Raw genomic sequence first — 25738 nt, 5'->3', positions numbered from 1 at the left:
ACCAAAAAAAAGATATTTCCAAAATCCTGGTGCTTTTTCATTTAAAAATAGACAACCTAAGAGGAAAATGAACAATGATGGAAATTCATGGAGGAGGAAATTAAAATGGCAAAATAGTATATTAAATGGCACTGAGCCTTGGAAGTGGTCAAAAAAAAATAAAGCAAAATGAGATATTACTGCTTACCTATTAGCTTACACGGTTGGTAGAAATGTGCATTGTCGTAGGTTTCTGACAAACAATTTGTGATTTTTATTAAAATTTTAAACATGCATAGTCCAAGCAATATCACACTTGAGAATCAACTCTGTAATTATACTTGTGTATAAGAATATAGAAACAAGGCCATTAGCTATAGCCTTACTTGCAGAAGAAACAAAAATTTTTAAACTGTCTGACTGATTGACAGAATAAGGAATGATGATAACTCCTTATTTTGAATGGTAAGTTGATCTTATAAAAAAAAAAAAAATAGGGGACTGGGCATGGTGGCTCATACCTGTAACCCCAGTGCTTTGGGAGGCCAAGGCAGGTGGATCACTTGAGCTCAAGAGTTCTAGACCAGCCTGGGCAACATGGCAAAAACCTGTCTCTACAAAAAAAACACAAAAATTAGCCAGGCATAGTGGCACATAACTGTAGTCCCAGCTACTTGGGAGGCTGAGGTGGGAGGATCGCTGGAGCCAGGAGGCACAGGTTGCAGTGAGCCATGATGGCACCATCGCACTACAGCTTGGGCAACAAAGCAAGTCCTCATTTCAAAAAAAAAAAATGTATCTAAAAATCTGGAAAAATTACTATGATGCATCAGAAAGTATAAAAAGCAAGGTACAGAATAATGTGTTATTATATGATCCAATTTTTGTGGAAGACAAAACAAAACAAATTAAAATTCCTATTTATTAGTATATAGGTTCACAAGAGCAGGGAGTCATAGAAATGTGTGAAACAGGCTGTTCCCCTGAGAAACTGGATCTGAAGAGTTGAAGAACTAAAGTTAACTTTTGAATCATAACTGTTTTGAACAAAATTATGTAATTTCTTTACAGACTATTTTTGAAAGTCTTGAATAGAGGCAGGACAATCAACTTTCTTTAACAATTTCTTCAAGAATGTCAATCACATTCTTTAATCATTTGTAGGAGCTTCACATCAATATTGTCAGTTATGATGAGATTTATGATTGTATTACTTTTTTACCTTATAAAGAAACAGTAATGAAAGATTCTAGCTGCCAACATGTATATGTAATTGTGAAATAATTTAAAGGTATTGTAATGGAGATTTTAATTACTTAAAAATATTTCTGACCAAATAAACGTCAAAATAATATAAACTATCACAGCCACCTCTAAAGCCTTGGGATGATATTGCTCATAGAGTCATAGAAATGTTTTTCTTACTGGATCATTCAGGAACCTAGGATTATCAATGGCAAACATATAAGTCTGGATGTAAGAAAATTCTCATAGGCCTTAATAGAAAACTTTTGGAGCTATTAAACATGAAATTATTACAAGGTCAAATAGATTTTTGGCTATCAGACTTGCAACATTAATGCAAACAAGCTCTTAGAGTTACCTGGGTAGTCCTGGATTTTGCCTTTTATCTCCCAAGTGGCTTATAAATTAATTTTTTCTTTTTTTTTTCTTTATTTATTTTATTTTATTTATTTTATTTTTTTCAGAAGGTGTCTCACTCTGTCCCCCAGGCTGGAGTGCAGTGGCCCGATCTCCGCTCACTGCAAGCTCCGCCTCCCTGGTTCACGCCATTTTCCCGCCTCAGCCTCCAGAGTAGCTGGGACTACAGGCGCCCGCCACCACGGCAGGCTAATTTTTTATTTTATTTTATTTTTTTTTTATTTTTAGTAGAGACGGGTTTTCACCGTGTTAGCCGGGATGGTCTCGATCTCCTGACCTTGTGATCTGCTCACCTCGGCCTCCCAAAGTGCTGGGATTACAGGCGTGAGTCACCGCACCGGGCCTCAATTCTCAAGAGATTTTTATGATATTATAGTCTTCTTTCATGTATATCATATCTTTTTGCAAATATTAATAGCTTTTAAAAAGATTTTGTATTTTTTCACTTCATGGATTATTTCTTCCAACTTCTATTTTCTTTGCTATGTTTCTATCTTTCCTATTACAAAGCTAGAATCACTCCACGTGTCTAATGATCTTGGTTGTCTTCTGTTGCAGGATGGGGCACTAATGAGCTATTGGGAAGCTCTGAAACATGGGTGGCATCTGTGTCATGTGAGACTCACTATAGAGCTATCTGGTGGGATTAATTGCTGGGGAATATAAAGTCAGTAAGGGTGGGTATTTTCTTTTGGGCTGGTCAGATTTTTCAAGAGATGATTTTGGAAGTTTCTGTTTAGAAGACACATGCCCAGCTGCCAACACTCCGGGGCCGAAGAGGGCAATTGAGAATTGAAAATCATCCCAGCAGAATAGAAATCCAATAGAAACATAAAAGAGCTCAATAAATGTATGCCTTGGTGTACCTTTTCTCCAGAAGATAACTAATGAAGTTCCCCCAAACTGATAATTAATTCAAAGAAAAATGTGATATCTGACAAGTTGACGCTCTCACCCTGGGGAGAGGGAAGGGATTCCCAGGATGAGGGTGGGGAGGCTCCAGGATGGCAGGTGTGTCCAGATGCAAAGCACCTCCTCCCCACATGGGAGTAAGTCATAGACTCCAGGGAGATACACAGCTGGGAATAAAATTTCCAGTGACTATATAAACAATCATGCTGTGTCTCAAGCAATTTAAATGGAAATAAAGTTGACATGTTCTCAAAACATATGCTAAAAAACTCAAAAGCGGCTTTAAGGCTGACATACACATACAAAATATATCTCTATAAAATGAAAATAATATTAGAACATACCTCATAGAGTTATTCTGAGGTTTACATGAATACATAATTTGAACCATTTGGAACAGCAACTGGCACATGCTGAGAGTGACAAGGATATTAGTTATTATTATTCTTTCGGTTGTTAAACTCCAGAGTTAGGCTTCCTGGAATCCTGGCCCCACTACTTGCTGTGTTACGTTGGGAAATTTATGCAATCTCTCTAAACCTCAGTGTCTTCATCTGTACAATGTGCACAGCAATGGTATTTACCTCATAAGTTAATGCTAAGCATTGCACTAAATGAGGCAATGTATGCTCAAAAGCTAGCATAGTCAGCACTCCATAAATGTTAGGTATAAATAGTAATCATTTGTGTTTTTTACAAAAATGTATGTTTTAACTTCAAAAAGGAAAAAACTCTCCACCATTAAAGAACTCTTTAGTTTTTAGATAGTTTTATATTGCGACAAGCATACTATTTGTACTACTCTGTATTGTTTTAATAAACACTTTGCATTTCTACATCATCTCAGTAATTACACGCTTAAGCATCTGCCAAGAACATTTTCAGGATAATTTAAAATATATCAATACATCAAAAAACACTTTTGGAACACTCAGATGGTTTATAGTTTGGCTCTCACAGAGAAGACTGGATGGAACATCTTTGCTTTTGGATTGGGCTTCTTAGATTATTTCCCAACTCCTTCACATAAGGAAAGTACACAAATATTTTGCTCTCTCACACATGCTCTTCATGGCAGAATTCCAGGCTCCACAGCCACAGCCAGTCCAGCAAGCATTTCAGCTCCTTCAACATCTTTGGCTTCAGTACCAAAATCAAAATGAAATGCTAATTGAGTAAGAATTCATGGCTTTGAATGTGGGTATTTTCAAAAATTCCTCTAGGAACTTAAAATTTATTCTATTTATTGTAATATTCTATAGATTATTTCTATAGCTATTTCATTCTCAAGTTCTATTTATTGCTACTAAAGTCCCTCTCCCACTCTTAATTTTGCACCCCATCCCCAAAAATGCTTTAAAGACTGTTATTTATGCACATACATGAAATGTTACAATTTTTCTAGCAACCTTTACAACAATATTAGTCTTCCCATTTTGCCAAATGATTATCCCCCAAAATGAAGAATTTGTACTGAAGATACTTTGCCAGTTATAATATTATTTCTTAGATTGAGGTAAATTATTGAATCATAGAGAAAAGGAGACAGTTGGATCTCTTAAAGAGATGCTAGTCTGTCCTTCTCGAGGCTTTGGAGTCACATCTTCGCACTACTCATCATTACCTGTATAATTATATTAGAGATGCCAGTCCTTGCCTTCCACTAACCTTCAAGAGCACTTGTGTTAATTTGTTACATCAGTAATAGAAAATTAACACACTTCTGTAGCAAACATGGCCGTCTACGGTCTGTGGGTAGACACATCTCCCTCTTTGACCACAACCTGGAAAAGCTCTCCAGTTTTAAGAAGTCATAAGATTAGATTAGGTTCACCTGGATAATCCAAGCTAACCTTCCCATCTCAAGACCTTTAACTGAATCACATCTACAAAATCCATTTTTTTCCATGTAAAGCAACATAATCCTAGATTCCAGGGGTTAGGAGTGGACATCTTTGAGGGCCATTATTCTGCCTAGCACACAGGGGATTGCTGACCCAAACTGAATCGAGCATATCATCTCTCTGGATAAGCTGAATTTAGGATATAGTACTTGGTGGAAATGTAATATAGAATTGGGCTGGCTTACAGAGACACACACAGAGAAAGAAGCAGAGGAATGTGATGCCTTGTGACCCCTAGAGATTGACAGGGTTATCTTTGGACATTCCAGATGTTGTTCCAGGCCTGCCATGGCCCTCTGATACTAGAACACTGGCACTCAATCATGTGACAACTGCTCTTCCCCCCACAGCCATTTAAACTTTTAGAAGGTGGGGCAAAGAGTAAGCACAGAGTAGCTGCCAGATGGTATTAAGAAAGACCTCCTGGCTCTATGGAGTTTGTCCCAAAGTGCTTTTGGCAGTTCATGGAGCCATGTGTTCATGAAGCGATGGAAGCTCATAAGTGGATATCACATTTCCAAATCCATTAGGGCCTTGAAAACAAGGTGGTAGTGGCTATAATTCCTTGAAATGCTCTGTCTATAGGTGTGAGAGAGGATTAAGCAGAAAAATGTATAAAAGGGGGTACTAGGGGAGAAAAATGTTTTCAAGATTATTTGTCCATATGTTAATTGGATCTATAACTCTCAATTGCAACTCATCTTTCTTAGTAAATCTTAATAAAATATCTTTCTTTCAAGGCTTCCTCACTCTCAAATTAGATGTTATTCATTTAATTTAGTCAACAAATATCTGAGCACTCACCCTGTTCCACTCCTTGAGTTAAGAGCTGAGAGTGCACAATGCAAAGATGAAGTAGGGTCCTCCTCTTTTGATTCCACGTTTAACTTTCTCCTGGCACTGACCACTTCCTGCTTCACAGGAGGATTCTCTATCTTCTCTACCTGAACACAGCCAATCCCACTGCTAATATGTAATCCCTTAAAGAGAAGACACTGAATCTTCTCCATTATGGGACTGCTCATAGAACAGTGTCTGTCCTGACATAAAGGAGCATAAGAATTCAACAATCTTTAGTATGACAGGGATGGAGAGAAGTGAAGCATGACTGTGAGATGGAGTTATTACACCTCCACAAGGGCGACCTTGTCGTGGGTCTCAAAGTTTGTGTGGGATGTGAATGGGCCAGAGGGACAGAAAAGAAGAGAAAGAGCATGATGAGCAATGGATTCCTCTTTGGAGGACCACAGAGATACAAGCTTCTAAAGAGCATAGGCCTTGTATTGGAGAATGGGAGAAATAGTTGGATGAGAAGGCTAAAGCCAGGTTATCTGGGGCTATCTCCTTTCCCTTATACCTTTCCAAATGAGAAGCAACTGAAATCGTAGGACCTCCTTTGCTTTTCTATTGGGTGAATGTTTCTCGGTATGAGTCTCAGTGCCTACATAATTAAAGCTTACTGAAGTGTTCCCTTGGCAAATTTAGAGAAATATGTCCTTTGTGCTAACATGTTCATATTGACAGACTAGATCTAATTAAATAGTTGCCTGTATAGTTTTATGATGCCTCCAAGTGTGGATAAAAGAAAAATCAAACTCCTATTCTTAGAAAGTCATGAGGATACGTGTTACACTAATCAAAGGGCAATGGAAATGATCCAGTGAGGATTTTGCTCCATTTCTCACAATTATTTAAAATCCACCTCAAATGTCTGTTCCTCTACAATGTCTCCCGAGTCCTTCATTCTGAATAGCAACTCTGTCTCTGTTCCCAAAGCACTAACTGACCCCTGTGATACGGCACTTCCCAGTCAGGCTGATATGTAGACTTGGTTGCCTGTATGTCTTTTCCCCATAAACCGTGAACTTCCTTTTATGAATAATAATTGCAGCTAACATTTTGGAGGTTACTCCTATCTGCCAAACTCCATGATGAGTGTTTTACATGGATTTTTCCTTTATTCACTAAACAGTCCTTTAAAATGATGCCATTATTCATCTTCATCTTACAGATAAGGAAACTAAGGCAAAAAAACATTCAGTGAAATAATAAGTCCAAGCACACAGAACAAGTAAGGAATAGGGTTGGCCTGGTCCCAAAAGCCATGCCATCACCGTTGCCCCATACTGTCTCTTGGCACAGGCAGAGGTCATGCCTTATTCATCACTGCTACTCCACTGGACCCAACTTAGTGCCTGACACAGGGAGGGGTTCAGTCCATACTTACTAGTTTTGAGTGGAGCAGAATTGCCAGGCACAGTGATCCCCTTTGCTGTGACTAATTAGGAGTCTGATTCTCTGCTTTAAAGACAACCAGGGTGCTCTCTCTGCCCTACTTCGTTTTTCCTGTTTCCTTACTCCTCTTCCTTCCTAGCCGCCCCATGTGGATTCAGAGTTGCAGCTTAGTGCAGACCAAGGAAATACAAGGCAAAACGACCAATGTGGGATTGAGAGAAGAGAAACGAGGAATTCCAGAGGCTGGGGGAAGAGTGAGGGAAAGAGAAAGTGATTACAATTTATCACTTTAACTTAATATTTAACCTAATGAAAACAAAATCTTATCTGGAATTTGGAAGTCAATATTTTGATGGCTGGTTCAGTACCCTTTTCTTTGTTTTGACAGTCTGAGAATAATCCAATGGGTGTGGCTTAAAGACATCGGTCACATGTGGAATTGGAATTGGATGTTACACAGGCAACAAAATAAATGTTTGTGCAATACATCTGCTTCATGCACTCAAGCAGAGAAGAAATCCACAAAGACTCACCAGTCTCCTGGTCTGCAGAGAAGACAGAAACAACATGAGCACAGCAGGAAAAGTAAGCAAAAAATACATTACTGTTGGTAATATATTCTCATCAATATAACAAAGAAAGGAATACAGTATTTGATGAATAATTTAAAATTAATATCTAAATTAGAAATGATACACTGAAATATGATGTGCAATATACACCTCAATATGTAATGTATACTGAACTGCAGTGGAAATAAGCTATTCTTAAATATCTTGCACCCGGCCCTCCGCCCCTGGGGCGGCTTCCAGCGCGGGCAGTGGGCCTCGCCGCCTTCCAGGGCCGCTGCTCCGCGGGCACGTGGAAGGCAGGCGCCCCCATTCAGGCTCCCGGAGCTCCCGCCGGCTTGCAGGACCCGGCAGGTACCTCTTGGCGGCGGCTCACCGTTTGCTTTCCCTCCATGAGAAAGAAGCCAGCTGTATCTGACGGCAGCAATCCTGATGGTAATTTCCTCCAGGAACACTGGCTGGTTGAGGACATGTTCATTTTTGAGAATGTAGGCTTCACCAAGGACGTGGGAAACATCAAGTTTCTGGTCTGCGCAGACTGTGAAATTGGACCAATTGGCTGGCATTGGCTAGATGACAAGAACAGTTTCTGTGTGGCCTTGGAACGAGTTTCCCATGAGTAACTGTGGGTAGAGGTACCCAGTCCACCTCCAAAGATAAACCTGCTCCCCACAAGAACTGGCCTTTAATGTGGTCTAACTGTTCTGCTGCCTTCTTCTCTGTGCTAATATAAATACTGAGTACCAGCATGTCCACTTGAACATGCAGAGAGTTAATCCTGCTTCCTAAAGTCTCACGAACATGCCTCCTGCTTAGTTCACTTTGCATCAGATTTCCTAAGCTCCTTTTTCCCCCAGTTTTGGGATACTGTGCTTACCTCCACAAATCTCATCTCTTTCCCGGCATTCTGCCTAGGCTTTGTTTTGCCCACGGGCTCCCTCTTTTTCTAGAAGAGCAGTATTCAACCTTTTAGCTATGACGACATGTAACAAAAGCTGCTTATGTACTAATAGTTGAAAGTCTGCGTTTTCAAATTCAATAAGGCATACAAATATCTGAGAGTGACTTTGTTGTATAGCTACCCTTGTGATCTACAGTAATTTAATCTTTCTAAAAGTAAAGCATTTACAAAATTCAGTATGTAAACCACTAACCAGAAACATTATTTGGGATGCATCTCTAATACTATGTTTGAGCGCCTCTGCTCTAGGTTGAGAATGACATTTTATTGTGAAGATGAGTGTGGTCCCTCTTCCCTTGAAATCTTGTGGTTTCTTTTTATATTAACTCCCCACTGCTACAGCCTAGAAGGTGAGAAGCAGATTTTTAACCCCATCTGGCAGCCACTCAAGGAAAACCCAGCCCTGGCTGTTTACCTAGGCTCTCTTGGAATGAGAGTGCAGGGTGTAGGTTATGAGGGTTAGGCCTTTGCCAGATTATACGCGAGTTTATATTTTCCTTCATCTGGACAGGTAACTTTCTTCCTTTGTTCATAGGCAAGAAGATCTTTAATGGATAGTATCTTTGACTGAACCTACTAGGCATGGTCCTCATGGAGTTTTTGTTCAACTGGAATCTCTGTGCCAACCCAGGATACAAACTTCCATCCAGATGCCTCTATTTCCATAGCTCCGGGGCTGCTCTAACAGTTTGATACCAGCAGACGTGTTTAAGCCTTCAACTTGATTTCCAATTATTCCATCATTTCTATTCTGAAATGACTCACCGTCATAGAAGGAAGTTTATTATATAATCAAGGTTTCAGATATCCTCCTGTAACCACCTCTACCATTCAGGAGGCCTAAAGTTGAAATAAGTACTAAATAGAAGCCTCACCATCTGAAGTCCCTTCCGTTGTTTTCTAGTTGCTTCCTCCTTCCTTTACTCCCATTCTTTCTAAGGGCTCCCCCACTGCAGTGCAAACTGGCCTTGGGCACACTTTTGCAACCAACCTACTGCCCTGGAAAGGTGGCTTCCTTCTCCAATCAGCCTGAATGAGCTTCAGTAAGCAATTGAGAGAACTGTGTTTTTCCAACAAACGGTCACATGTCCATTGTTATGGCATCTAGAGAAAAACAGAGTTATCCAATCAAGTCAGGAGCATAACCCAAGTAGATGCCTCTAGGGGCACATGGCCCCTCACATCACAAGCCAGAACCTAAATAAGAATTTTTTAAAACGAGTTTGAGACTAGCCTGTGCAACACAGTGAGACTCCATCTCTATTTAAAAAATGAATAAAATTACCTGGGCATGGTGGTGTATACCTGTAGTCCCTGCTCCTTGGGATGCTAAAGTGGGAGGATCACTTGAGCCCCAGAGATGGTGGCTGCAGTAAGCCAAGATCACACCACTGGCACTCCAGCCTGGGCAACAGAGTGATACCCTGTCTCAAACAACAACAACAAATGCATATATATATATGTGTGTGTGTGTATATACATATATATAGCGACTTGAATAGGAAACCATAGTATTTCATTGTTTTCATTTGCATTTATTTTACTTCTAGTGAAACTTTTATGTACTTATCAGTCATTTCTGTTTCCTTTTTTGAAAACTGCCAAATGTTGCCCTAGTAGCCAAAAATATCAAGTTGCTATTCTGCCTTTTCAGTTTGATCTGAAAGAAAAAAAGGCATTTAAGCAATGGGAAAAAAAATATCTTTAACAGGAATGTATAAAACCTGTATCTATTGTCTTTATTTCCTACATTAATTTGCAAAAATGATAGTTTATTCCAAGCTAATCATGAATGATTTGTAAATCTAAAGTTAAAAAAGTCTTTAATCACAAGTTATCTTTATAATGACACCATAATTCAAATGTGTTATTATTTGTATTCATATTTTTATGAACACAAGAAAGTTGTCTGACAGAAGTTTGATGAGAGGAATTTGATTCAGAAGATTGAAATATCCTTCAACCTTACTATAAAATATCTTAAAAAATGCTCTTTGATCTCACAGCATTAGAATCATCAAGGTTAAGCAAGACATCAGCATGCAAATTCTAATTAAAAGGGGTCCATTATGATACAATTCAGGGAATTTCCACAAAAATCCTTTGGAACAGTATCTTCCCCATTTAAAAGTTAATGTGGTTTCACAGAAAATTAATAATACAATTTGAATAATAATACAATTCGAATCACTTAGCACTAGGAATACAGATATTTGCTTTTTCTCCTATAAATTTGCGCTTATTTGTTCAATGTGTTTACAGGTGCATGTAGTCATTCAATATAATCAATTGATATTTTTTAATTGTTTCATTACATAAACCTGTACAACTATTTCCAGCCATTTGTTGTGTTAGGAGTGTACCACACAGTAAAATATCTCACCATGATAATTCAATTTAAAGGTTCTGAAGCTTCTCTCTACGTTGTGTGACAAACAGGTTCATATCAATAAGACCGGTTGGAAATCACAAATAGCCCATTGTTACTGTTCTTATTCCACCTCACTTTACTTCCATTTATTACTAATTAATATTTACATTCCTAATAGAAAATTACTAAAATAAAGAAAATTCAAATTTACCAAACTCAACTTAAAATAATGAGTTCATAGAGCAAAAGTATAAACCAACTGTATTAATGAAAATAATAACTGATGAAATAGACAATCCTCCCCTCTTGGGTGCAACATCAGTAACTTAGCTTTTTGACAGCATTTCATTTGTGTTTACCCATCCTGCATTTTGTTTCCCTCAAATGCTAAATGGTGACAATACTAACATCTCTTTCATGAAGTAGTTTTGAGAATTAAATGAATACTGTAAAGCACTTAGAATCATATCTGGTACATGATTAAATATTAGCCACTATTAAATATTAAAATTTAAATAAATATTAGCCACTATCATTATTATTGCTATTTAACTTTTTGCTAACTTTTTAACATCACAGAGTACTGAAAATGTGAGGCTAGATTAATTGTTATTCTCTATACAGCCAGCTTTCAGACCTCGGAAAAATTATTCAATCACTGAGTCATTTGATTCTCAATTATTTCGGCTGTAAAATAAGCCAATAATTCAATAGTACTGTCCTGGTAGCAGCCTTGTCAGGTTTAAAAATAATGCTCATTGTTTATAGCAGCACAATTTGCAAATGCAAAAATATGGAATCACCCTAAATGCCCATCAACTAACAAGTGGATAAACAAAATGTGGTACATGTACACCACGGAATACTACTCAGCTGTAAAACAGATGAAATAACGGCCTTTGCAGCAACTTGGATGGAGCTGGAGGCCGTTATTCTAAGTGAAGTAACTCAGGAATGGAACACCAAATATCCAATGTTCTCACTTAAAAGTGGTAGCTAAACTGTGAGGACATAAAGGATAAGAATGATATAAGGAACTTTGGGGACTGAGGGAAAAGGGCAGTAGGGGGAATGAGCGATAAAAGATTACATATTGGGTTCAGTCTACACTGCTCGGGTAAGGGGTGCAAAATCTCGGAAATCACCTCTAAAGAACTTATCCATGTAACCAAAACCTATTGAAATTAAAAATCAATCAATGAATAAATTTTAAAATAAAAATAAAAATAATGCATCTAATTTACCCAGCACAGGCCACAATGTGCCTGTCACATCATAAGCACCTAATAATAAGAAACTTCCTACTATTAGTACCTTCTGTCTAAGTATTCTGATATTTACTTTGGCAATGACCATGTTGAACATTCTAAAGTTGAAAAATTTGACAAATAAATAATGAAAATGAATTGGCAGAAAAATAAATCTCAATTGAATTTTTTAATTATATTTGCAATTATGTTGATTCTTTCTAGAAAGGGCCTTGCAAACTATACATGCTTTACCACAATGAAGATGGTTTTTACAGTACACTTCCAAGCACTAGAAATATATGCTGAACTTTCTTTTTAAGAACATCTATAGATAAGCTCTGCTAGACAGAAATTCAAACAAACTGTTTCTTCAGTTTTAAAATATACGTGTGTGGGTCTGAGTGTATACACAGACACGTGCGCACACACACGCACATACCACCAACTCTAATCTCTATAATATTTGGCTCAAATCTAAGCTGGAAAGAGTCTCTACACATAAATTAGGTTACAAAACAGGCTGCCAAAGATAAGTTTCAAATGAGTAGGAAACAAGTAGCACACAGAAGTGGTGGAGAGAGAAAATTAAAAGAGGACAATAAGCAAATAGGGAGAGAAAGAAACATCATCGTACGCAGGAAGGTAAACCCGTATAACTGTTCTTATAGTCAGATCCTTTTGGCCTAAGCAGAAAATTGAGCAAGAAAGCAGTTTATTTTATGTGGACAGAAACTGACTCTGTCAGCAAAATAAAGGTGATTTCTAACTTCATGTGTCAGCCAACAGTTGTGGGTAAACAAGCATTTTCAGGACAGCATTAGGAAATATCAGGAATAAACACCTTCAGAGAAAAATACAACAGCACAAGAATGGCCTAAATAAATATATTCCATTTTTCTCAATGTCTTATTATACTTTGTTTATCTTCCCTTACGTTATTGTTTTTCAAAAAGATACTTTTATTCTCTTTATAAACCAGAGTACTTCATTTCCATAGAGCTCTTGTTAGGTACCAGACATGGGACCCAATACTACATGTACAAAGATGAAAAGACACAATTTCTGACTTCAAGAGTGGGAAAACACTGGTACCATCTCTCTGTTTGATTTTCTAGGTAATCAAATGCAAAGCAGCTGTGCTATGGGAGGTAATGAAACCCTTTTCCATTGAGGATGTGGAGGTTGCACCTCCTAAGGCTTATGAAGTTCGCATTAAGGTGAAGTATTTTTCCATTTGTATTTCATTTTACATTTAAAAAACTCAGAGAATATTAAAATGGAAACATCAAAAAATCCACTAAGAGGCATATCTTATATGATCATCCAGAAAATACAATTACATTTGTTGTCAAGGAAAGGTATAAATATAAATTTTAAATGTTTAATAAGTGATCAAAGAGTACATACAGTATAATTCCGGTAAAATACAAAAGAATTTATATGCTTGTACAGAAAAAAATTCCAAAGGATACATATCAAGACTTCAAAATCAATTAACATTAGATATTTTCCATGTGCTACTTTGCTATTTCTACTTGTTTTTTAAAGCGTGCATTCTTGTATAAGACTTAAATATTTCAGAATCAGTTACTTCACAGATTCTTCTAAATTGTTTAATTCAAGAAGGGAAGGTAGAGAAGGGTTTTAGACTGATTAACCTTGAAGATAAACCGAATCTTTCATATTTAGGAATAGTAGGGAGTATAGCAAAACCCTGAATACATTTTAGAAGCACAATTTCAGGAATCTGGGTATCTTAAATTTATCTAGTTACAATCTTTTCTGAATCTGAACATCTCTTTATTCTGTAGATGGTGACTGTAGGAATCTGTGGCACAGATGACCACGTGGTTAGTGGTACCATGGTGACCCCACTTCCTGTGATTTTAGGCCATGAGGCAGCCGGCATTGTGGAGAGTGTTGGAGAAGGGGTGACTACAGTCGAACCAGGTACAGGATTCACACTCAGGAAACATGCTCGTTCACCAACCTAAGATTTCCCAGCCTGGATGAGGAAACCAGCAATGAGGGACCAAAGCGCTTGCAGAAGGTCACCGCGCAGCCAGGACTTCAGGGGTTTCCTCTTTCCCTCTCTGCCTGCCTGACTCAAGCATGTATGTCTTCAGGCACGCATGTATTCTACCCTTCAACCATTATGTACTGAGCATCTGCTAGATGCCAGGCACCAGGTTGGAGCCTGGAGATATGTGAGGATCAAAAGGGACACAGTGCCTACCAGTGTGGCATTCATAATCTAATAACTTCATGTTAGTGTTGCTGAACACGGTCTTCTTCTATCAGGGCCCAGACAACTAGAAATGGGAGGAGGGAAAAAAACATAAGTATGGAAACTGTTCTGTGCTGAGTTCACAAGGTGGAGGCTACACGGCTACAACTGAATAAACATGACCTTTTCTTAGGTGACCTATGCAGCCATGTCACCAATTTCCTCTTCCAACATGGTCTCTCTTCCTGAGCATGGAATCAATGAAACTGACTAGGTGAAAGGAAATGAAAGAAACATAGAAGGAGCCATCCACCATCAACAATGTCTGCCTTATTATCTTCAGCCATGCTTCAATGTGACTGGTTACAGATTACTAATTATAAAGGGAGAATAACTAGGACATTTCCATACCATCATTTTCACATAAATTTTACCTACAAAATGTTATGGGGCAACTATTTTTCTTGGTCTTGTGGAATAGGTAGCATAAGTAATTAAAAATAAAAATTATGTTTAATTCTAAAAAATCACTTTTATTTTATTTTATTTTATTTTATTTTATTTTATTTTATTTTGTTTTGTTTTGTTTATTTTGAGACGGAGTCTCACTCTGTCACCCAGGCTAGAGTACAGTGGTGCAATCTCAGCTCACTGCAACTTCCACCTCCCAGGTTCCCGCCATTCTCCTGCCTCGGCCTACCGAGTAGCTGGGACCACAGGCGCCCACCACTACGCCTAGCTAATTTTTTGTATTTTTAGTAGAGACGGGGTTTCACCATATTAGCCAGGATGGTCTCAATCTCCTGACTTCGTGATCTGCCCGCCTCGGTCTCCCAAAGTGCTGGGATTACAGTCTAGAAAATCACTTTAGGCACTAGATTGGACCTGCCACTTCACCAAATACTTATTTGAACTGTGAACAGAAAAATAAAATGAACTGTCCAATTTGGGTTTCAGCTCCTACTAATTCCTTTAGTAGTAATAAATTAATAACTACTAAATAATAACTAATAACTGCTAAATTACTACTAAAAATAACTACTAAATAATACTAGTAATCACTAATTAGTTAGTAATAAGTTAATAACAAAATGACACCCTTACTTTTTACCTGTGCTCACTCCACTATAACAGGAAAAGTAGATAATTCACAAATTACCAGCTAAAAACATTTCAAAGTCAGTTCTTATCCTAAAAGTACCTAACTTATTGTGGAGGGTTGAAATTTCCAGAGGAATTTCTGGAATTGTTCTTTGTCCCATTTTTGATAGTTTTCCTCAAAAAAAGAACTAAGATCATTTTAAAAGCATTCATTTCATAATAAAGATAAATCTAGTCACTTTGAAAAGAAAAGAAGTAGTTCAAAATTCTCATTTTTATTGTAAATCAAACTATAACAAAAAACAGGTCTTATCAACATCTAGTGGCACTATTATACCCTACTTTCAACTAAAATTTATATTTATACTTACATTAAGATTTAAATAGTTAAGGATTAAATTAAAGATTTGTAAAGCCTCCAGGAGAAATTGATACACTACATAAAAGTAACTATTAATACAGTGGAAGCAATTTTTCTAATCCATGTTTTCCCATATTTGCATTTCCTCTCTAGGAATCTTCAGGCACTTATAAACCCAAACTGGAAACAAGGCTGTGGCAGGCAGTGACAAATGACGTAGTTGTCATTGAACTGTATTTCTTGGAGACTTTTAAAGACACATGCTTCTAATATTTCAAAGACATGTGAGCTTTAAGTTTATGCTCTATTAATACTGGATAGAAATTGTAAAATAATTTGTTTTATCCCTCTCCAGGTGATAAAGTCATCCCACTCGCTCTTCCTCAGTGTGGAAAATGCAGAATTTGTAAAACCCCGGAAAGGAACTACTGCTTGAAAAACGAGTAGGTTTCTGATGCTCTCCCTGCACAGACATTGAGTTTGCACATTAGTTATGCTCCTGTCTCATGCCTTTGTGTGTCTGTGTATTGCACTGCCCAGTGTGAGCAATCCTCGGGGGACCCTGCAGGATGGCACCAGCAGGTTCACCTGCAGGGGGAAGCCCATCCACCACTTCCTCGGTGTCAGCACCTTCTCCCAATACACGGTGGTGGATGAGAATGCAGTAGCCAAAATTGACGCAGCCTCACCCATGGAGAAAGTCTGCCTTATTGGCTGTGGATTTTCAACTGGTTATGGGTCTGCAGTCAAAGTTGCCAAGGTAAGAATGACAACAGGTGATAAAAACAGTTACATGCAGACTGTCAGGAACCCAAATGGAAGCAATTTCTCCCAAGAATCAAAAGAATATTTTTGTAGATTTTGAATGTTGGCTAAGAATAGAAACACAATTCAGAAAGAATTGAGAGCACATGCTAGAAATTTCATGTGTTTATCAGATTAAAAAGTTGTTGAGAGTTAAGAAAATGTAAAGATTTCATTTTCAATAATTACTCTTCTGTATTTGCTCTTTATGAGATCATGAAATATTAGGCCTGAGAACTCATTTAGTAATTCATTCAACAATTGGAGAGCACCTATACATGCCTCAGGCACTAGAGTTTCTGCTAAGTTCTGAGATAGCAAAAGTAAATGAAATGAAGTGTTTGTCCTTGAGGAGCATCTAGTCTGCGGATCCTCTACTCCCAGAATTAGGAGCAACAGTAGAGTCCAAAACCTCACCTGATGCACTTCCACACCAAGGCTCACCCACTCTGTGGATTCTTAGACGGAAAGTAATGAAGCTTCAGTGATGCGTAATTCACTCATTATGGGATTTCACTGCTAAAACGAACTCCCCTGCCATGAACACACACATATATTTCAGAAGTGGTAAATTTCAAGCGAAAATTCTTTAAAGGCTCCTCGTCTGAGTAGGCTGAAAATCTAGTAGTATGCTTTATTTTATGAAAGCAAGGTCCAGAGTTATAAAGATATTTGACCACAGTCTCAGTGCTGAGACTAAAATATCTTTTTAATATGAGAGCTGAGATTAAAATATGTTTTTCAAATCTCCTGCTGAATCTTAGCTCGCAATACATAATTATTAGTGTTTTAAAATCACAGTCACGAGTCTTATATTTTTCTAAGTAAGGTAGAAAATGCTGTTGTCCCCATAGTATGAATAACACTTGGTGAATGAATGAGTGAATAGACACCCTTAAGGGAATATAAGGATGAGATTACTTGGGACAGGAAAGCATGTCACCCACAATGAATACTGACTGTGGGAGACTAGGTTTAATAAATAACCACTAGCCAACCAAAAAAAAAAATTCAGAAGGCATCTTTTCCAAATTTCTGACTTTAGCACTTAGTATCTTGTTCAGTTGCCTCATCCGTGCTAGCAGGTGGTCAAAGTGAGCCTACCCAAGACAGAAGATGAGGCTACTCATAACAGTAGATTGTATTTATTATTGACATATAGACAAATGTTTCATTGCTATGTTGTTCACTAGTGTATTTTTAAAGCAGGGATATACTTGTCACAACTACTGAACATAAATGAACCAAGGCGTTAATTACTGAGGGTTTAAGTGGAATATTTTTCAGTCTCCTGGAGTAGAATTTTCCACTTATTTTATTTTCCAAATATTGCCTTGGTGTATGTATGAGATATTGAAGCTGACTATCATGGGATTTCAGCAATCGAGAGTCCCTTCAAGACTGTAATCACTGCCATCTGGATCTCAAAGATCATCCAGTCCCCTGGTTCCTAGCCTGACTTTCCCATTGGAGTCACCTGGGGAGTGAGTTCCACCTGCAGAGATTCTCATTTAATTGACATGAGCTGTGACCTGAACAGTGGGATAGTTTGTAAAGCTCCCCAGAAGAATCTAATATGCATCAGTTTGACAACCACTCAACTAGTTCATCCCCTTGAATTTAAAAATAAAGCAACCGAAGTCAGAAGAGATTTTGATAAAAGGTTGGACAGAAGAGTCTGAGTAGCTCTTGATAAACACGTAGGCATGGCACTTTATAAAGCTTAGGCACTTTCTAACAATCATTACTTAATCCATTTTTGCATTTTCTGAAAACATAGGTCACCCCAGGCTCTGTCTGTGCTGTGTTTGGCCTGGGAGGGGTCGGCCTATCTGCTGTTATGGGCTGTAAAGCAGCTGGAGCAGCCAGAATCATTGCGGTGGACATCAACAAGGACAAATTTGCAAAGGCCAAAGAGTTGGGTGCCACTGAATGCATCAACCCTCAAGACTACAAGAAACCCATCCAGGAGGTGCTAAAGGAAATGACTGATGGAGGTGTGGATTTTTCGTTTGAAGTCATCGGTCGGCTTGATACCATGGTATGTACCATGACATGCCCTGAGATTTCTGCCTGTGCAACCTGGAAGATGCATTTAGGCAGCAAAATATATGTTCTATGTATAAAGGATATTTTTAATGATGAATGGAAATTTCCCATCATCTATTACCTGATTGTTTAATTTTTGTTATGGGAAATCTTTTCTTCCATCAACTATGCAAACCTGTCTCAAGTCATATTTCCTCTAGAGGAAAAGAAAAGGGCTTGTTTTTCTTAACTGAGCATTTACAGATTTACTTTATTAATTTTTAGTTTAAAACTGTAAGTTCAAGTAAACATAAATAATACAAATTCTGTTCTCAAATTGAAATGTTTTATTTTTCTCCCACATTCTTAAAAAAAAGGCTCAATAATTTTGCATATGTTCTTAATAAATTCCAAAGTTTTAACATGTTAGTATTTGGCCAAAAGAAATGAGCAATTTTAGGCCAACTGCTGTTTTATTAACAACAATATGCCCTAAGGAAATTGACTGCTTTGAGACATCACTGTATTTTATCACATAAACGGGACAGTGCCTGGCACATAGCTAGTACCCAATACTAGTTGGACTGAATACTTTGAAAAGTCAACAGTCTCTACTAAAAATACAAAAATTAGCCAGGTATGGTGGTGTAGCGCATACCGGCAATCTCAGCTACTCGGGAGGCTGAGACAAGACAATCACTTGAACCCATGAGGCGGAGGTTGCAGTGAGCCAAGATCGCGCCATTGTACTCCAGCCTGGATAACATAGTGAAACTCCATCTCAAAAAAAAAAAAAGGAAAGAAAAAAGAAAAAAAAAAAAGAAAAGTCCATTGACTTTACCATCCCCTAGAATTTAAAAGCTATGCATCTCATAGCATTGCTTATAGATTATATGAGACAACGCATGTGATATAGTTAGCACAGTGCTGCCTGTCATATGGTAAGCTCCCAATAAATATCAGCTGTCTTTTTTTTTTTTTTTTTTTTTTTGAGACAGGGTCTCACTCTGTCACCTAGGCTGAAATGCAGTGGCATAATTATAACTTGCTGTAGCCTCCATCCCCTGGACTCAAGCAATTCTCCTACCTCAGCCTCCAAAGATGCTGAGAGTATAGGCATGAGCCACCACACCCAGCCTCAGTTGGCTTATTGATATGAAATATTATTTCTAATCTTGCAGTGCTTACGTCATCTTTGGCTTATTACATGGTATTTCTTCCAAACAGTTACAAATATCAATTGCAATGGGAAACACATCTCTAGCTATATTTCACCTACCCAGAATTCTCTAGAATCCTACTCAAAAAGTCTCCAGAAACCAACAAATTTCCATTGCTGAGGTTTTCTAGAAGGTCCAGCAGTGTGGGTAACAGGGAGTGGCACCCTAAGATCAAAGCTCTCAGCAGCCTTGGCCTGGGACAGATGCCACAAAGGAATAAAATGTCAAAAGAATTCAACATTTTCCAGGGCTACAGCTTTTCACCTTATGCTCTTTTTCTATATTTTCATCCATTTTCTCATGTGGAACTCGAGTGTACCTTATCTCAAGATACCAAATGTCTGACAGCCACATGTTCTGACGATGGGTGGTCTTCCAAAGGTCAGAATCCAAAATCAAAGAACTAATCATTATATACCTATGGGATCCTAAACCATTTTCTAACTACAGAATGTGTTCCAAAAGCTGACTGGAAAACATTTTCTGAAATGTCTCTTGAGGTTTCCAAATAATCAGTATATTTTAATGTAAAACCAATATGTATTTGGGGAGATAATAAAACAACATTTAAAACATGTCCATTTGAGAAATGGACAGTAGAGTAGGAACCCACTTAAGAGGGAGACTATCAGTGGACAAAAGACAAATTTCAGTGATATAATCATTTATCTTATTCACAATCAATATATCTGGTTGAAAGTACTGGCCTCAAAATACCTATGTAATATATCAATGAAAAATGAATTAACTAACTCACAGATCAACTGAGAATTACGTGATGATGAAATTTTACGCTTTATGTATGTTTATAATGATGTCTGCCTCCTTATTCCTTTTTTAGGAAGAATTAAGTGCACTCCAATTTATTCATCCATTCTTTCATTAAAAAAAAAAAAAAAAAAAAAAACACTTTCTGGGCATTTCCTAAATCCACAGCACTATCCTATGCAAAAAAGGGGAATGAAGGAGCAAACGACATAATCTATTTCCTCTACACACTCACAGTCCAGCTAAGCCTATTACATGATATTCTGCATTATGAGTAGGAACTATGCAACTCCACGTTAAAGATGCCAAATATTCACTTTATTCCAGATGGCTTCCCTGTTATGTTGTCATGAGGCATGTGGCACAAGCGTCATCATAGGGGTACCTCCTGATTCCCAGAACCTCTCAATAAACCCTATGCTGCTACTGACTGGACGCACCTGGAAGGGGGCTGTTTATGGTGGTATGTAGTTGGGCTCAAGTGCCAAATTCTCATTAACATCAATATATCTCCACTTCTACAACTGACAAGTCAAGGTTTTGAAAACAAATCAAAAATAAATTAAAATTCCTTTTCTATCTACAGTCTCCAAATCAACTAGATATGGAACTAATGCAGACAGAAGGTCCCAATATAAACTCTTCTGTTGTCACCATAACCCAGGATCTTTCATCTCCATCTGTTTTTGTACTTGTGACTGTGTAAGGCATGGACATTTTTAGTAGAACATGGAAATCTACAACAATATTTCATATCTATGCCCAAATTTAGACAACTGATAAATTTGCTCCTCTACTTTGGGCACAAATATCTATACTATTATTTCTATGTGAGAGACAAAAGAACTAAGAAACTTTGTTTATCTTTGTGTTTGTTTTTTTTTTAAGTCAAGGCACCGTAAAAGCATATTGAAGTACTCTATCTCTTCTTATCCTCAGTTATAGCAGTCTGGAATGAAGCACCTTTTCTAAATTTTCATTTATTTGGAAAATCTCTTCAATTCTTCTACTGACCCTGGTCAAATCCAACAATGATACTGTCTTCTTTTCAGGCTTTAAGAGTAAAGAAGATATCCCAAAACTTGTGGCTGATTTTATGGCTAAGAAGTTTTCACTGGATGCTTTAATAACCCATGTTTTACCTTTTGAAAAAATAAATGAAGGCTTTGACCTGCTTCGCTCTGGGAAAAGGTAGAGTTTAAGTTAGTTTTCTGTTTTGCTTTTTTTTTTTTCTACCACAGGGGATTGTCTAGCAGAGAATGAAAAAAGTGGAAGGATGAGAAAAAATAGAGTCTCTTGGTTTTCCATTACCTGTTTAGTCCTTGCATGCAGCGCTTGTAGGATCATACTGTGAAAGCTAAAACCAGTTGCTTTGCATTTCCTATTCTGCTGAAGTCAAATTATGTTGATTACTGCAAATCTGAATGATCTGAGCCACTCAGCCTTCCTTAAAAGAGAACACTCACATTTGCCAAAAAAAACAAAAAACAAAAAAAACCCACAAAAAAGCAAGTCTATTTAAACAACCGTAATTATAACATGGTGACTTTGAATCCTCATCCTTCTACCTATATAAAGCTGACACTAAGTGTCTGCATATTTAAATAATTTTCAGGACATCCTCAACATTTTCATTGCAGGAGTAGGTGGAACTACATTGGGATTGTTTTCTAGGTAGATAATACTAGTTTTTCTCTTTTTCTTTTGTAGTTTAAGAAAACTTTTTTACCAATATAAGTTATCATAAAAGAGAAGAGTACTAAGCACTATTTTAAATGTTTGTCGTACATTTTCTCCAAAGCTTAGAAAAATAAGCCAATTCTGTTTCCTATCTCTAACATTTAACAGTTACAACCAGCTAGTAAAATGCATTTTGTCACCTGCATTTACATGAGGCACAACTGGAAACAGGCAGTTATATCTAACCTTTGTCTTCTAGTCCAGAGTCTGAGATTTTTCTGCTATCCCACACTTATTTTCATGAGATTTTCAACTCTAAATAGTATTTCTTTGGCATTCACACAATCATTATACTAGATACTTTAAATGACAACATTCTTGAGGAAGGAAAGAAACTAGCACTCACAGACCACCAGCTGTTCTACTAAGTATCTTACCTGCATTATCTCATGTGATTCCCAAACGATGCTCAGTGTCAGTCTCTATCTCACTATCTTAGAGACAGAAACTGAGACACGGAGAAGACATGACTTTGCCAAAATCATCAAGTGGTAAGAAGGAGAGCCAGGATTCAAAAGTAGGTCTTGTTATTAGCAAATCTATTCACTTTCTACTGCCCCTCAAGAGTGCGTGTACATATGGAAAACAGTAGTCATCAAAGGTTAGTTATCATTGTCATTATTATTACCATTGACATCATCATTGGGATCATCATCATAAGATTGAAAAGATGATGGTAAATATAGAGATGAACAAAACCAGAGGACAGTGTTGAGCAACATAAGAAGTCATGAGGCATGCCTAAATTCATTTTATGAGAATGTCATGTAGTAATATGCATATGTAAATATAATTAATCCTATCAATAAGCAAAGATTTAAAATTGTAATATTGAATATTGGTAAGAATAAGGTGAGTTGGGCACTTTCATGTACTTTCAGTAGTAATTGATACATACTTCTGGAAAAGCAATTTGGTAATATGTATCAGAAACCCTTAAAAAAATAACTGAATCATTTGCCCCAACAATTCCATTTCTTTTTTTTTTTTCTTTTATTTATTTATTTATTTATTTTTTAATTATTATTATACTTTAAGTTCTAGGGTACATGTGCATAACGTGCAGGTTTGTTACATATGTATACTTGTGCCATGTTGCTGTGCTACACCCATCAACTCGTCAGCACCCATTAGAATGGCGATCATTAAAAAGTCAGGAAACAACAGGTGCTGGAGAGGATGTGGAGAAATAGGAACACTTTTACACTTGGTGGGATTGTAAACTAGTTCAACCATTATAGAAAACAGTATGGCGATTCCTCAAGGATCTAGAACTAGATGTACCATATGACCCAGCCATCCCATTACTGGGTATATACCCAAAGGATTATAAATCATGCTGCTATAAAGACACATGCACATATATGTTTATTGCGGCACTATTCACAATAGCAAAGACTTGGAATCAACCCAAATGTCCATCAGTGACAGACTGGATTAAGAAACAATTCCATTTCTAGAAATCTATTCTACAGAAATAATCAACTATTCAAACATACATATATGTTTACTCGTTAGAACTTTAGAAATATTCTAAAGTTCAACACAAGGAAAATAAATTCATAAATTCCAGTCATCTATTAGAAATGAATGAAACCACCAAAAAGAAATGACTTCATTGGGAAATTCTCATGATGTAATTTCAGGCTCATTTAATGAAGAATATAAATTGTATATATTGTATATGCAATGTCTCAAATTTTCATCAAAAACAGTAAAACATGCACATATTTCTAGAAAAAGTTCATAGAAATTCAGGAAAATATTGAGAATTATTTCTAGGTTGGGGGATTATGGATTACTTTTACTTTCTTCTTCCTGCTGTCTTGCATTCTCTGAATTATGTGCATATATTTTTCTCATATATGCATATGCATATACATATATATGTTAAAAATTAAAGTTATTAAAGAGTCACAAAGACCATCATTTTCTAAAAATATTTACTCGTGAGAAGTTGGTTTATAGAAGAAGCATTAGTTCTAGTGTAAATGTTCCATTTCTAATCTTCACAAGAATGAAGAATCTTAGAATTAATACAAATCGACTTCATTCTCTACTTCTAAGAATCCTTAAACATCTCTGTATCAAAGGTCTTTTAAATTTACATCATGGTCTTTGTTAAATTATCAGTTCTTTCAGGCAAGTTATCCATCATCTTACGATTTTTGCAAATTTGTATTTGGGTTTGAATCCCAACACTCCATACAAGATGTGCTACCAGAACAAGTTACATATCTTTCTAAGTCTCAGTTTTTATAATCTCTAAAACAGAAATAATATGGAAACCTACCTCCTAGTGTTGATGTTTAGGTTGAAGTTTAAGAAAATGTGCAAAGAATGTGAAAAATAGTAAGAACTAACTGCAAGTTATTATCTAGTGTTGTTTTATATTCCTTATTATACTAGGGATGTGGGCATGCAAAAATGATTTTTTGAAGATGCTAATGTAGTATTGAAGTCTAAATGACAGGCATATTCAGGATGTTGTGAGTGAGATTAAGATTGGAGAAAAAAATAAAAATAAAAAATAAAAAGAAAGAGAACACCAAAAAAGATGAACTTCCTTTGACTTGAACCAAATGTATGGGGACGGAAATAGGGTAGCTGGGATCACAGACAGATTTTCACTAAGACAACTCAGATGCTCCTTGGACTCTCACATGGAAGCATGTGGGTTGTCTAAATGTTAACACAATGTCTCTTCTTTCCTATTGCAGTATCCGTACCATCCTGACCTTTTGAAACAATAGAGATGCCTTCCCTTGTAGCAGTCTTCAGCCTCCTCTACCCTACATGATCTGGAGCAACAGCTGGGAAATATCATAATTCTGCTCTTCAGAGATGTATTCAATAAATTACACATGGGGGCTTTCCAAAGAAATGGAAATTGATGGGAAATTATTTTTCAAGCAAAAATTTAAAATTCAAGTGAGAATTAAAGTGTTGAACATCAGCTGGGGAATTGAAGCCAATAAACTGTTCTTCTCAACCATTCTACTGTGTCATCTTTGCCATTGAGGAAAAATATTTCCTGTGACTTCTTGCATTTTTGGTATCTTCATAATCTTTAGTCATTGAACCCAGTGGAGGGGAACCTTCACTTGCCCTGAACACACACCTGCTGGGCCACTGTGCTTGAAATCTCCTACCTCTTTCTAATTTTCACTGTCGGCATTTTCCTTTTTTAAATAAAATGTACCAAATTCCTAGGGTAAAAGCTATGGTAAGGTAAAGGATAGACTCACATTTACAAGTAGTGAAGGTCCAAGAGTTCTAAATACAAGAAATTTCTTGGGAACTCATATAAAATGTCCCACATTTACTGCAGTAAAGGGTAGTGTTTTTATGGCTTTTATACTATTTCTTTATAGTTGATGTACAATTGATTTTTAAAAATAATAGCAGATTTCTTGCTTCATATGACAAAGGCTCAATTACCAATTGTAAAAAATGAACTATTTCCAGAATCATGTTCAAAAAATCTGTAATTTTTGCTCATGAAAGTGCTTCATTGACTAAATTGTATTAGTCTATGGCTATACATGATTATTTAGATGATGACTGAAAATGCATGTAAAATAATTAAAAGCTATATGGTGGCTTTAAGTGTAGATATGGGGTGGCAAATGCTGTGAATGCAGAA

General features: G+C 37.0%; 1 protein-coding gene across 1 annotated transcript; it reads left to right on the top strand.

Annotated features, from left to right (window-relative positions):
• Positions 1-7238: 7238 nt before the first annotated feature.
• ADH1A (alcohol dehydrogenase 1A (class I), alpha polypeptide) lies at positions 7239-25086 on the top strand. Its single transcript, NM_001042765.1, is given in 9 exon segments — positions 7239-7277; positions 12959-13060; positions 13655-13793; positions 15888-15975; positions 16073-16292; positions 18117-18377; positions 20680-20815; positions 21405-21543; positions 24813-25086. Coding segments are annotated over 9 exon segments (1128 nt in total). The 5' UTR covers positions 7239-7259; the 3' UTR covers positions 24838-25086.
• The last annotated feature ends 652 nt before the right edge of the window (positions 25087-25738 follow it).

Source organism: Macaca mulatta, chromosome 5, assembly GCF_049350105.2.
Source record: "Macaca mulatta isolate MMU2019108-1 chromosome 5, T2T-MMU8v2.0, whole genome shotgun sequence".
NCBI lineage: Eukaryota > Metazoa > Chordata > Mammalia > Primates > Cercopithecidae > Macaca > Macaca mulatta.
The sequence above is the reverse complement of the archived record's forward strand: the minus strand, read 5'-3'. Positions and strand labels throughout refer to the sequence as shown.